The 12,794-nt window shown below is 41.2% G+C and overlaps 1 protein-coding gene across 1 annotated transcript in view; it reads left to right on the top strand.

Moving 5' to 3' along the window:
* The window catches only part of SLC9A4 (solute carrier family 9 member A4), a 52,561-nt gene that overhangs the window by 13,292 nt on the left and 26,475 nt on the right, over positions 1-12,794 (top strand). The window contains exons 3-6 of the mRNA XM_081833333.1: positions 5,323-5,582; positions 6,736-6,953; positions 9,622-9,824; positions 10,398-10,484. Of these exons, the coding sequence (XP_081689459.1) occupies positions 5,323-5,582; positions 6,736-6,953; positions 9,622-9,824; positions 10,398-10,484 (768 nt within the window). The remainder of the gene's footprint in view (positions 1-5,322; positions 5,583-6,735; positions 6,954-9,621; positions 9,825-10,397; positions 10,485-12,794) is intronic.

Below are 12,794 nucleotides of genomic sequence, written 5' to 3'. Positions count from 1 at the left end.
GAGGGCACGTTCTGCATGGAGCACTGGGTGTTGTGCACGAACAATGAATCATGGAACACTTCATCTAGAACTAATGATGTAATTTATGGGGATTAACATAAGAATAAAAAAATAAATAAATAAATAAAAAATAAAAAACAGGAAAAAAAAAAAAGCAAGAACTAATCCAGATATGGAAAACATGTGTCCTAGGCTCTCTAAAGAAATAAAATGGATCCATCCGGAGGAAAGCCACAGTTTAAGACTTTATGAAATTCAAAATCAAGTTGTAGCCTGAGATGTACAATGAAAATCTGCTAGTCTATAATACAAGTTAATTCATTGTAAGGTCATTTTGGTTATAGAAGCTGTACTGGAAAGAATATTTTTCCCACAAAACTCATGTCCACCCAGAACCTCAGGATGTAATCTTATTTGGAAATAGTTCTTTGCAGATACAATTAGTTAGGATGAGCTCACACTGGATTGATGTGGGTCATAGTCCAATGACTAGTGTCCTTGTAAGAAGGCAATGTGAAGACATGGAGGAGGGGACACAGAGGGAAGGACATATGTAGAAAACGGCAGAGACCAGAGCGGTATGTCCACAAGTCAAGGGACACCAAGGTTTGCCAACAACCACCAGAAACCAAGAAGGAACAAAGAACTGTCCTATCCTAGAGACTTCAATGGAGTGTAGTCCTCTCAGCACCTTGATTGTGGACTTCTAGCCTTCAGGGCAGTGAGAGAGAATAAATTTCTGTTGATTTAAGCCATCCAAGTTTGGTGTATTTTGTTGCAGCAGCTCTAGGAAACTCATACAGAGGGCAATGTGACGAAGCTGCACTGGGGAGGGGAGGTGCATTGGACCTGTGAGCAGAGTGGCTACTGGACGCCCTCCTCATGTCTCCTCTCCCCATCCAACATGGTCCATTAGTGATATAGATTCTTACGTGAGGAGTGGTGACAACCGAGCTACTTTAAGGACTGACCTTTCTGCCAACTCGTATTCCAAAGCCAAAGCCATTCTGTACTGGATAAGATTTTTTTCTTTTTGAAATTCTCTTTACTAAAGGTATTATCATTTCCAAGGCTAGAGGATGTAGAGACTGAAGTTTCCATTTAAAGGTAAGTGCTCACAGCTGTGAGGGTCATGCAGGAACAGGAAACCACACAACACATTGTCATTTCCGTAACATCATGGCAATATCAAAGAGTCAAAAAAAAGTCCAAAAGGATCTTTAAGGGAAAATTAAATGGAACAAAATTGGAGGCTGTAAAATGGCATACTGTGAATGCATGAGAAGTCCTTATACACAGAGGTAACATCATATTTTAAGACCCATTCTTAGGGAAACCCAAAAACAACAAGTGACTTTCAGCTTTTAACTAACAAATTCCCGGGAAAACAGAAACATTTGTGGGGGTTTTTCCCCCACTTATTGTTACCTTTTGAATTGAATTTTTTCTGTTTAACTTTCCTTCTACGTAAGTTGGTATACAAAGACTAAATGTGAAAAGTCACCACTCTTGCAATATCTTGTAGCAAAACCCTAATATCTTTTTTGAGAGAGAGAGCACGTGTGTGCAGTGGGATGGAGGGGCAGAGGGAGAGAGAGAGAGAGAGAGAATCTTAAGCAGGTTCCACGCCCAGCACCGAAGTGGAAGTGGAGCCTGACTTGGGGCTGGATCCTGTGACCCTGAGATCATGACCCGAGCCCAAATCAAGAGTTGGATGCTTAACTGACTGAGCCACCCAAGTGCCCCAAACCCTATCTTAAAGAAGGTGATATACAAGTCTGTGATTCAGAAAGGAAATTCAAGTCCAGAGGCTCTGTAGGGAAAAGTGAGGCCAGACAAGAGCATTTTCCCAATGAGCAGCTATATTTGGCACCTAAGGAACCAAACCAGATTAAGAAAAAATAGAATAGATTTCCAAGAGAAGGAGGCAGGGAGAAAGATCTGAGGTATCATTGTAAGAAAGAAATTTTCTACATGGGGCCAGATTAGGTGCATCCTGCTTGGTGTGGGAGGGCCATGGAAGGAGGGCCAGAACCGAGAACAGTATTTAAGTGTTGGTTGCAGTATAAGCAAGTTGTGTGTGTTCTTTGGAATGCCCATAGTTATAATAGCAACCAGCTAAATATGTAAAACTTGAAAGAATGGAATATTTAAATTCTTCTTAGGAAAAAAGAACACCAATTCATCCTCCAGAGATGTAGTACAAAGGTGCATTTCATAGACTCCCAGGGAAGGACATGATATGGGCCCAAGGACCCATCCTGCCCCAGGTATCACTGGCTCCTGTCCCAGCCCCTACCTCCCATCTCCAGAAATACAATTAAATATAAAAGTAGGAGAAATTACATGTTAACTACTGGACTCAAGAAGAATTCTGTCTACACGCCATAAACTTTTTAAAAATTCTGCTGAAGGGTGCCTGGGTGGCTCAGTTGGTTAAGCGACTGCCTTTGGCTCAGGTCATGATCCTGGAGTTCCGGGATCGAGTCCCGCATCGGGCTCCCTGCTCAGCAGGGGGTCTGCTTCTCCCTCTGACCCTACCCGCTCTTGCGCTCTCTCTCTCTCAAATAAATAAAATTAAAAAAAAAAATTCTGCTGAAAATGTTTTCAGATAAACCAATTGAAATTTAAAACCTGTTGCAAATCCCATATTGCCTAACTTTTTTTCTTTCTCCTTCCAGCTTCATTGAGATATAACTGACATATACCCTTGTGTAGAGCTGGATAAGATTTTTTTTTGAAAAATATATTTTCTTTTCTTTTTTTTTTTTAAAGATTTTATTTATTTATTTGTCAGAGAATGAGAGAGTGAGAGAGAGAGAGCCCAAGCAGGGGGAGTGGCAGGTAGAGGGAGAAGCAGGCTCCCCACTGAGCAGGGAGCCCGATGTGAGGCTCGATCTCAGGACCCTGGGATCATGACCTGAGCCAAAGGCAGATGCTTAACCAACTGAGCCACCCAGTGTCCCTGGATAAAATTTTTGATCTCCACCCAGAAATGGATAGCAAAGTGTATTAACAGTTTATACAGCAACTCTAGGGCATCCATAAACAGAGACACTCATTGCCACAGACTAGCTGCTTGTTCTATTTCTGCTGCTGGAGAACAACCTCACTCAAACAAATGTGAGGCACTCCTTAGAAAAAAATGCAAATGAGATGAAGTGGGGCTTTGCTTTAAATGTACCTTGATAGTTTATGATCGTGAACATAACAAGAAGCCAGCCTAGGCTTCTTCATTGACCATCTCATCAGAAAACAACAAACTTTAATCATAAAGGTGATGTCATGGGGGGTCAGCAGAGGCCCTTCACAGAGCAGATCTGGAGGCGGCAGGACAGGGAAAAGGGCTGGGGAAGGAATGGCAGATTGAAGACCACGGCCAAGGGGTCAGTGTGTACACAAGGCAGCCAGTAGGTCTGGTAAGCCCCATGGGTGAAGCCAAGGCCGCTATCCAAATGCTGTCAGGGCACCCTGAAGAACACAGGTGAGTGTCTCAGTAAGAAAAACAAATTGGGGATGGAGAAGTTGGAGTCACACAGGAGGCTCAGGCCTGGGCAAGCCTTGCAGGTCGCAGAGTCAGGGATCATTCCAGAAGTAGGGTGAGAGCAGAGTGTGAGCCGGAGAAATGAATGGGTAGAGACCTAACTATTCTGGAGGGTCCATCCACTCCTGTGGTTCCACATACAGCAGATAATCATTTCCTTGAGTTTTAGCTTCTGCTCCTGTTCTGATTTTTTTTTTTTCCCAATTTTTCCTAGTATAGGCAAACAAAGGCCAATAGGTATATGCTGTGGTTTATCAGGACTCATCAGGGCCTAATATCCTCAAAGGTCTTCAATTTCCTCAGAAATCTTACTTTACCTGTTTTGTGCATCTTGTTAACTGTGCGGCAGCTGCCACTTTTCAGAAGTTCAGTCTCAGTTCTGGGCTGCCAAGCACATCAAGTAGTGATCCCTAGATCACTGTAATTTCTTTCTTTCTTTTTCTTTTAAGATTTTATTTCTTTATTTGAGAGAGGGAGAGAGAGAGAGCGCATGTGGGGGAAGGAGGAGAGGGAGAGGGACAAGCAGACTCCATGATGAGTGGGGTTTCATCCCAGAACCCTGAGATCATGACCTGGGCCAAAATCAAGATTCAGATGTTTAACTGAGCCACCCAGGTGCCCCCACCGTAATTTCTTATACATGTTGAAATAAGTAGAGAAATAGCAGGAAAATTGGGAGTGTGTATCACATGGGTTCGAGTGGTTTGGAGGATTCAATGAGATGACATATATGCAAAGTGGGGTCCAACTGAGAGAGAGTAGATTAAACAGAGAAATTTTAATATCAAAATGATCAACTGTAACAAAGGACTAGCTGTAAGACATGAGAACTCTTCCTGGTACCCTAAGGCTGAGGGATGGTTCCCCCCCCTCAAAGAACAAACTTGAAAGGGGTTCAGATCTCCCTGGAGGTGTGGATGGACCACTGGGCAGCAGAGAAGCTGTGTGGTTTAGCCAGAAGAGCTGGTCTGGAGCTGCTCGGCAAACAATAGGCCACCCTAGGGAAGGCAGGCAGGGAAAGTGCCTCAGTAGTTGGTGGCACCAGGCGAGCAGTGGGAGCCTGGGCTTAGGAGGGGGCAAGGGCCTTCCCAGGAGCAGACTGCGTGGACAGGGGAGAGGAGAGGGTTTACACACAGAAGGCTGCTCAGGGGGACCCTCGATGACAGGCGTGCTGCATGAGGGCTATGCCAGGGCTTCTTTTTTCCATGTCAGGAGGTCCATGGACAAGTTATCTCCTGTCAAAGCTGTAAGGTTACAGACCAACTGCCTCCAGGGCCTCTGCCCACCCCTCAAAGGACCTATCGGAAGTCCTCCCAATCACCTGACTGACTATTGCCCCGCCCACCGGAAGTTGCTGGAAAGCCCCTTTCTCCTGCAATGTCCCCTCAGCGCCCTCTGCTGAGAGAGCTGTAACATGCGGCTCCCTTGAAGGAGAAAAATTCTGCTGAAGGAATTCCATTGTTTATTATAGAGCCCGTACTGAAAGGCACATTCGGAGCTGGGAGGAAATTAAGTTGATAACTGACACAGCTTCGCAAAGAGACTGGCGCAGAGTAGGTGCTCAGTGACTGAAAGCTGTATTAGACTCTTACCCAGTGTAAACGAATAAGAGCAAATTATTTGGAATAATTTTAAAGTTAGGTATTAGCCATATTAATATTTATGGTCGTGTAATTCACTGTTGTGTATTACTCAACTAGACAAAGTTAAGAATCTGTGTGTCAAATATTTCTCATTTTGAATTCATGTTTCTTTTCTTTCATTTTCTTTTTGTCTAGGTCTTATACAATATATTAATTGCCTTCACAAAGATGCATAAATTTGAAGACATAGAGCCTGTCGACATTTTGGCTGGATGTGCCCGATTCATTATTGTGGGGGTTGGGGGAGTATTTTTCGGCGTCATTTTTGGGTTCATTTCTGCGTTTATCACACGTTTCACTCAGAATATCTCTGCAATCGAACCACTCATCGTCTTCATGTTCAGTTATCTGTCTTACTTAGCTGCGGAGACACTCTACCTCTCTGGCATCTTGGCGTGAGTACAAACCAAGGACCAACTCTCATAGCAATAAAAGAGAATGCAGGACCACACGGTGTGGACTAGCATCTGCAAAAGGCAGAACTTCTGACACTAATCTGCAAGGATGTTGCTGGATTCAGGCTTTTTAAACTTTTGTAAAATCCGATTCGGGGCCTTTGCCAAACAAATGTTCTCCCCAGCCTTTGAATTTGCTCTTCTCCTGAACAGCCTTAGCAGAGCAGAGCAATTATAAGGTCAATTTAAAAGGCTCAGAAGAGCTGATGCAGAGAAGAACTAGAAGTTCAAGGTTAAAGTCTCATTTCAATAGCTTTTTTTTTCCTTAAAAAATTCATTATTTTAAAGGTAAAGGGCGGCATGCCATGAAGGACTGTCATTCCTGAGTTCTGCCTTCTTCTATTTCCCTTAAATCACATGACACTGGGGTGGAATGAAACTAGGTAGATGGGATAAGACCAGAAGTCCAGATTTTTTTTCCTAATGAAAATATTTGTAAATATTTATCCTTCCTTATATTTTGGAATGAGGCTTCTTAACTTGGCTTGCTATATCTAGTCATGTTGTTTTCTCTATGGTATTATGCTCATACCCAGCTACTCAGGCAGAAATATTTAATTTTACTGTATAGAAATACCTATTTTAATTAAATATAATAGTATAAAATCTAGATACTCATTATTGTCCCACCCGAAAAGTGATCTAAATTACTTAGACAAGGCAGTTTTTTCTCTTCCCCTGCCCTCAACTGCCCCCCACCAGACTTGCTAGTGTCTCTAGAACAAAAACATATTAAATGAAAAATATCTCATTAAATTGTTGTAAGAAACATTGCTCAGGTGGTGGAAATGAGAGCCTCGCTGGATTATTCTTTCCAGAAACAGTTCTGCTTTGGGTTTGTGCATGGTTGATACCATTTTCTTGTGAGAAAGCCATGCCATGCCCACCTTTCCCAACACACTCAACTTGAGCAAACCCTTTGGGGAGGGAGAAGAGGAAAAAAGAAAGCCTGTGGGGAAAAGGAAAGGGGAATGGAGAAGATGTTCTCTCTGGATAAAAACAGGACCTATGTATCTTTGGCATCTCCAGTACAGAGTTTTTCATGGAGGGGCAAAATCTTGTGGCTTCTCCTGAGACTCTGTTCCATCTGCAGAATCACGGCCTGTGCGGTAACAATGAAAAAGTATGTAGAGGAAAATGTGTCCCAAACATCCTACACGACCATCAAGTATTTCATGAAGATGCTGAGCAGCGTCAGCGAGACCCTGATCTTCATCTTCATGGGCGTGTCCACCATTGGGAAGAACCATGAGTGGAACTGGGCTTTCATCTGTTTCACCCTGGTCTTCTGCCAGATCTGGAGAGCCATTAGTAAGAGACAGCAGGACCCAAAGAGGCCCCTGCCTGTTGCTTTTTAAAATTTTTCTTATCTCTTTCTGCAATGTAATAGCCTAAGTAGTGAAGGGACACTAACTGGTTTGACTTGTTAGGGGAGTATAGGCACCTCATAGTGACCAGGAATGTTGTCTGTGTGCTCCCTCACTCCGTTCAGAGCAATCAGAGGCTGGTAAGGTTGTGCACTGAAGCAAGGCTGGGGCAAGGAGTTTGTTTTTCTTTTTTATTTGAAGAGAGAACTTTCACATTTACACATTTAAATATAACTCAGTAAATTTATCCCTTGCTCTTCACTTCTTTGTCAATTTTTACCCTCTTGCACCTTAAATCAGATATAGATTATACACTGTGAGTATTTACACTTGTATTACAGGAAAAGTGAGATCTCACTAAGTGTAGTCTATATAAGGCAGGTACTGTTAGAAAACATTCCCTTAAAACATACAGGTGGTTTTAGTTGAGCGTTGAGTTTGATGTATAGAAAACCAAGGACCAGGAAGTAAATCTTTATTTTTAAAAGTGCTTATTATTAATCAGTAAAGGCAACTCTATAATGTAACTGACTTTACCCCTATAAAATATGCCTAATTAAAAAAAAAGTGAGATGTCTTGACTAATGGCTGCTTATTTATCTTGTACATTTATGTTTCTGGGGCTAGCAAGAACATTAAGTACTGAACTACATTATATGTGCTGGCTTTTGATTAGAAGCAGTTTTATTTTAAAATGATTTTGAGCAGGATTTGAAGCATTTGCTTAGTTGACTTTGATCAATATTTTCAAGCCAATTACAATTAAAGAGAAATTAGGGGAAATGAATGAGAACTTACCTTGAACATATCAATTCTACATTAATTTAGGGTGGGTTTTAAATCTGGGAAGAATAATAAGAATGCAGAAATATTAAAACATTCATAAAACTAGCTCTGAATATATGTGCCTGTTCGCTTTCTTGGGGAGAAAAGAATTGAGGAAACTGTTATTTAATAATATAAATTTATAATTTCAAATCAAATCTTAGCACTGCTAATAACTAGCTATACTCAAAATCTTCTTCCTCAACCACAAAATGGGAGGCATGAACAAATTTCCTAGGTTCCCTTCAGTTCTAATACTCTCTAATGTCAAGAGAAGTAACACTACTGAACTTCAGCCCAGCCAACAGGAGTATAAACCATCTAAGAGAGGATTAATATGGTGGGTACCTCAACATTGTTGGCCCTTGGTGACATTCCAACCCGACTCCTTCATATTCTAGCTGAGGGGAGAGTCACCGAGAGAATGGCTGACTGGGCCATGTCACAGTGAGGGACAGAGCCAGCTGTCAGAATCCAGTTCTCCCTCCCAGTCTCTTCTCATGCCCAGCCTGACTCGTTGGCTAATGTAGTTCACACTCATGAAGGCTTATAACATAAAGTCCCTGATTTCTGTTATATATAGAAATTAAATTTATGTAAACCTTCCATCTACCTCCTGAGGTAAATACTACCATTATCTCCTCCAGAGAGACTGAGTACATGAAAAGATCAGAACCTTAGCCAAGGTTACATGACTAGTATGTGGAGGAGCCAGGACACAAAAAACAAAATGAAAAATTTTAGATTTTACCGTCTCTCACATTATCCATGTGCCTGTCACCAAAGGTTGCTTGCTGTGAAGTCTGTGTGATTAGAAGTCACACGTGGATACTGAGCTTTATTCTGTAGTAAAACCTCCTCTTTAGTCAGAGCTTTAGTGAAGGGCCTTTTCCACCAGGAAGCACTGCATTGGTGGTAAGCTAGGTCGTGTGGGCCACTCAGGGATGGAAAATCAGTGTGGTAGAAAACACCTCTGTGTTTTAAACAAGCTCTGCCACCCTCCACCTTCCACTTACTGATAGTAAGAAACCCTCCTTTGAGCCCTTGCCAACTTTCTTGTTTGCATTGAACCTCAAGAAGAACCAAACCAACCACAAAAGTTTTGCTTACCCAGCAGAGACCACAATCACTAAAAGAGTCCTCTTATGTTTAAAATTATACACCTCCTTTGGTTGCTCATTGAGAACATGAGGTGACAAAAATGTTTCTATCCCCCAAGTAATACCCTTGCTCTACCTACTTTTGAAAGGCAGAACAAAAATTATGAGTATAGATTAGAATATATATGCCATGTCTTATATCAGAAAGTATCAAGATTTTATTACTTTAAACACACACACACACACACACACAAAAGCTAGGAGGCTAATAACCTGAAGCACTACTGTTCACAACTACTCAAGAAATGAAGTTTTGTTTTTTTTTTTTTAGATTTTATTTATTAATTTAAGACATAGAGATATATATAGAGAGAGAGCATGAGCAGGGGGAGAGGCAGAGGGAGAGGGAGAAGCAGGCTCCCCTCTGAGGCAGGAGCCCGATGTGGGGCTCGATCCCAGGACCCTGGGATCATGACCTGAGCCGAAGGCAGATGCTTAACCATCTGAGCCACCCAGGCCCCAAGAAATGAAGTTTTGTAAGATATTTTGTTTGGGATGGACAATCATGGGTGTGATGAAATTAGGTTGCGTTGTTTTGCGGGCACATGCACACGACTCGGGTTCACTAGCATTGTATATCTACCCATTCATGACCCTTTGCTCTAATACGTATTTCCCCCTTTCTAGGCGTATTTGCTCTCTTCTATGTCAGTAACCAGTTTCGGACTTTCCCCTTCTCCATCAAGGACCAGTGCATAATTTTCTACAGTGGTGTCCGAGGAGCTGGAAGTTTTTCACTTGCATTTTTGCTTCCTCTGTCTCTTTTTCCTAGGAAGAAAATGTTTGTCACTGCTACTCTAGTAGTTATATATTTTACTGTATTTATTCAGGTCAGTAGATTTCTTTCATATCTGAAATAAGTAGATTCTTTCAGGATGATGTGTTAAATTAGTATGGTACCAAAAAAGGGATGTTTTATCTAATTTTTCAACATATGCTCAATAGTCAAACTAAATTCCCAAAAACTTCTAGGTCATGTTTGTGTTCATCCTTTAACCTCTAAAATATGTTGCTTTTTAATTAATAAAACATATTTATCAAAATATTCCTGGGTAGCAGGTGAATGATTGTTACTCTAGTGTGTTTTACTGAAAACAAGATTCCAATTAGTACTGGATAGCAAGAGTTTTTATTTTAGCTGGAGTTTTTTTCTCAGCAAACTAATGAGGTTATTTTAAGGGATGACACTAAATTCCTGCTTTAAAGTAATGCCTATTTTCATTGCAGAATTTAAAAGACTTAAATAAGAACTAAAGTAAACACTGGAGCATTTATCCAGTAGAAGCTAGTACAAAACAAAGATATGAAAATTGGAAGCTCTAATAGTTTGGGTAATAGACTTACTTTCTATAATGACAATATTCACTACAACAGAACTCTTTATTTTGTCATTTGTGGTCTAGGGAATCACAATTGGCCCACTGGTCAGGTACCTGGATGTTAAAAAGACCAATAAAAAAGAATCCATCAACGAAGAGCTTCATATTCGTGTAAGTTATCTCTTTGTCATAATTAGTAAGTTAATAAGATGTTCTCCATTTGTCACCGGTAGGAGTAATCTATCAGCTAAATGATGAGATGTTGTGTACACATCACTAAACATAGTCTCTTTCCTCACCAGCTAGATCAAGAGTAACTGTACTAGTTTCTGATTGCTGCTGTAGGAAATTACCATAAATTTAGTTGCTTGAAAAACCATAGTTATTATCTTATAGTTCTGTAGGTCAGAAGTTCAAAATGGGTCTCACTGGGCTAAAATCAAGATGTTGCTGGGCTCTATTTCTTTTGGGAGTTTCTAGGGAAAAATCTGTTTTCTTGCCTCTTCCAGCTTCTAGAAGCCTCTAGCATTCCTTGGCTCATGGATCCCTCCCATCTTCAAAGTCAGCAATGGCCGCTCAGATCTTTCTCATGCTGCATCACTCTGATACTAACTTTTTTGCCTTCCTCTTCCACATTAGAAACCTTTATGATTATATTAGGCCCATGTGGCTAATTTAGGATATTCTCTCTATCTTAAGGTTGGCAACCCTAAGTCCAACTACTATCTTAATTTTCCTTCGCATATAAACTAACGTATTCACAGGTTCTGGGGATTAGAATGTGGACATCTTCAGGCATTATTCTGCCTATCAGTCTGCTCTCTGCCCCTCAAAGATTCATATCTATTCCACATGCAAAATACATTAACTCTATCCTGACGTCCCCAAAGTCTCAATCCATTGTAGTGTCAACTCAAAGACCAAAACCTCACCAAAATTTTATCACCTCAAAAGTCCCAAATCTCATCATCTCAATCATCTAAATCAGGGATGGTTGAGCCTCTGAGTATTATCCATCCTGAGGCACAGCTCATCTCCAATGGTGAACATGTGGAACTCAAGAAACAAGTTACCTGCTCCCAAAACACACTGGTAGGGCAGTCATAGGACAAGGGCTATAGATATTCCCTTTCAAAAAGAGGGGAAATGGAAGGAAAAAGGGAGTCATTTCCAATGACTGGAAAAACTACTTGGTTTCAAGGCCTGGGAACAGCCTCTGTTCCCTCAGACTGGAACTCCAATATGGGTTCCACCCTCTGGGTTCTCAACTCCACCCTCGGAGTCATCCTTTCTTTTTTATGAAAGATGGCCTGTGTTTTCAGCTTATTCCTTTGATCAGCCTGTTTATAGCCTGTAGAACTTTGGGGTCCAAACCCCCACTTTCATTTTATCTTTTCTTCTTGCCATTTGGTTCAAGTTTGCAGTGTTCCTGTCAGGGTTCAACAGGGAAGCAGAACCAGTAGGAGATATATATTAAGAGCTTCATTGTAAGGAATTGGCTTACCTACTGTAGGGGCTGACTAGGCAAGCCCAGAAACTGTATGACAGCCCTTCAAGAAAGGTAGACCAGAACTCTCAGGCATGAGCCACAACTGCTGTGCACAACTGGAATTTTCTTCTTCATCAAGGAAGCTTCAGTTCTACTCTCCAGGCCTTTGAACTGATCAAACTAGTCCCACCCAGATTATCGAGGATAATCTTCCTGATTTCAAGACAACTGATTATGGACTTTAATCATATCTGCTAAATACCTTCACAGCAACATCTAGATTAGTGTTAATAATACCTGGGGACTGGCCTTGCCTAGATAACACCTCAAAAAAACGATCACCATAACTAATGCTCATAATTGCCCTATTTTCTTCTGAAATCATTGTTCCTATGGAACATGGGACCCTCTGCTTTTTCTGAACTTTTCATTAGGAAAGGGTAAAGACTTCTACTACTTCTGCAGATATAGCCTAGTAGCAATTTTCAGTGAAAACATTCAATTCTGACAAAGATGAAAATGAAGTTGAGCATGGTTTCTACCTGTTGGTTTAAGTTCAATACAATATTAGAGGGATGCCATTCTGTATGGCTCCAGGGAATAAAAATGAGAAGGAATACATGGAAGACAGGGGGAAAGAGACTTCAGCTCAGTTAATGAAGAGCATTCTGGCAATTGCTTCTCCTCTGGCACACCCAAAGGTGAGATGGAGGTGTAGAAACAGTGACTGGGAACACTTGGCATAGCTGCTGTACAGGAGCTTCAGGCTCTGAGGGGATGATTGTCCCAGATAATTTTTAAGTTTCTTTTATCCCTCTAAGTTCATGATTCTAATGCTGGAGAAACTGATGAAGTCTTTCAAAATCAGCCCTGGATTTTATGGCCAAAGTCATCTAAACCCAAACCAAAAATTTTCAAGGCCATTTGAAAATGTTCAACAGATGGGGATAAGGAGCAAGCATTTTAAAATAAGGAATGCTTTGGGGACCCTG

This window comes from Leptonychotes weddellii, chromosome 10, assembly GCF_054177405.1.
Source record: "Leptonychotes weddellii isolate Sample4059 chromosome 10, ASM5417740v2, whole genome shotgun sequence".
Lineage (NCBI taxonomy): Eukaryota > Metazoa > Chordata > Mammalia > Carnivora > Phocidae > Leptonychotes > Leptonychotes weddellii.
Note: the sequence above shows the minus strand (reverse complement) of the source record. Positions and strands in the feature narration are given on the sequence as shown.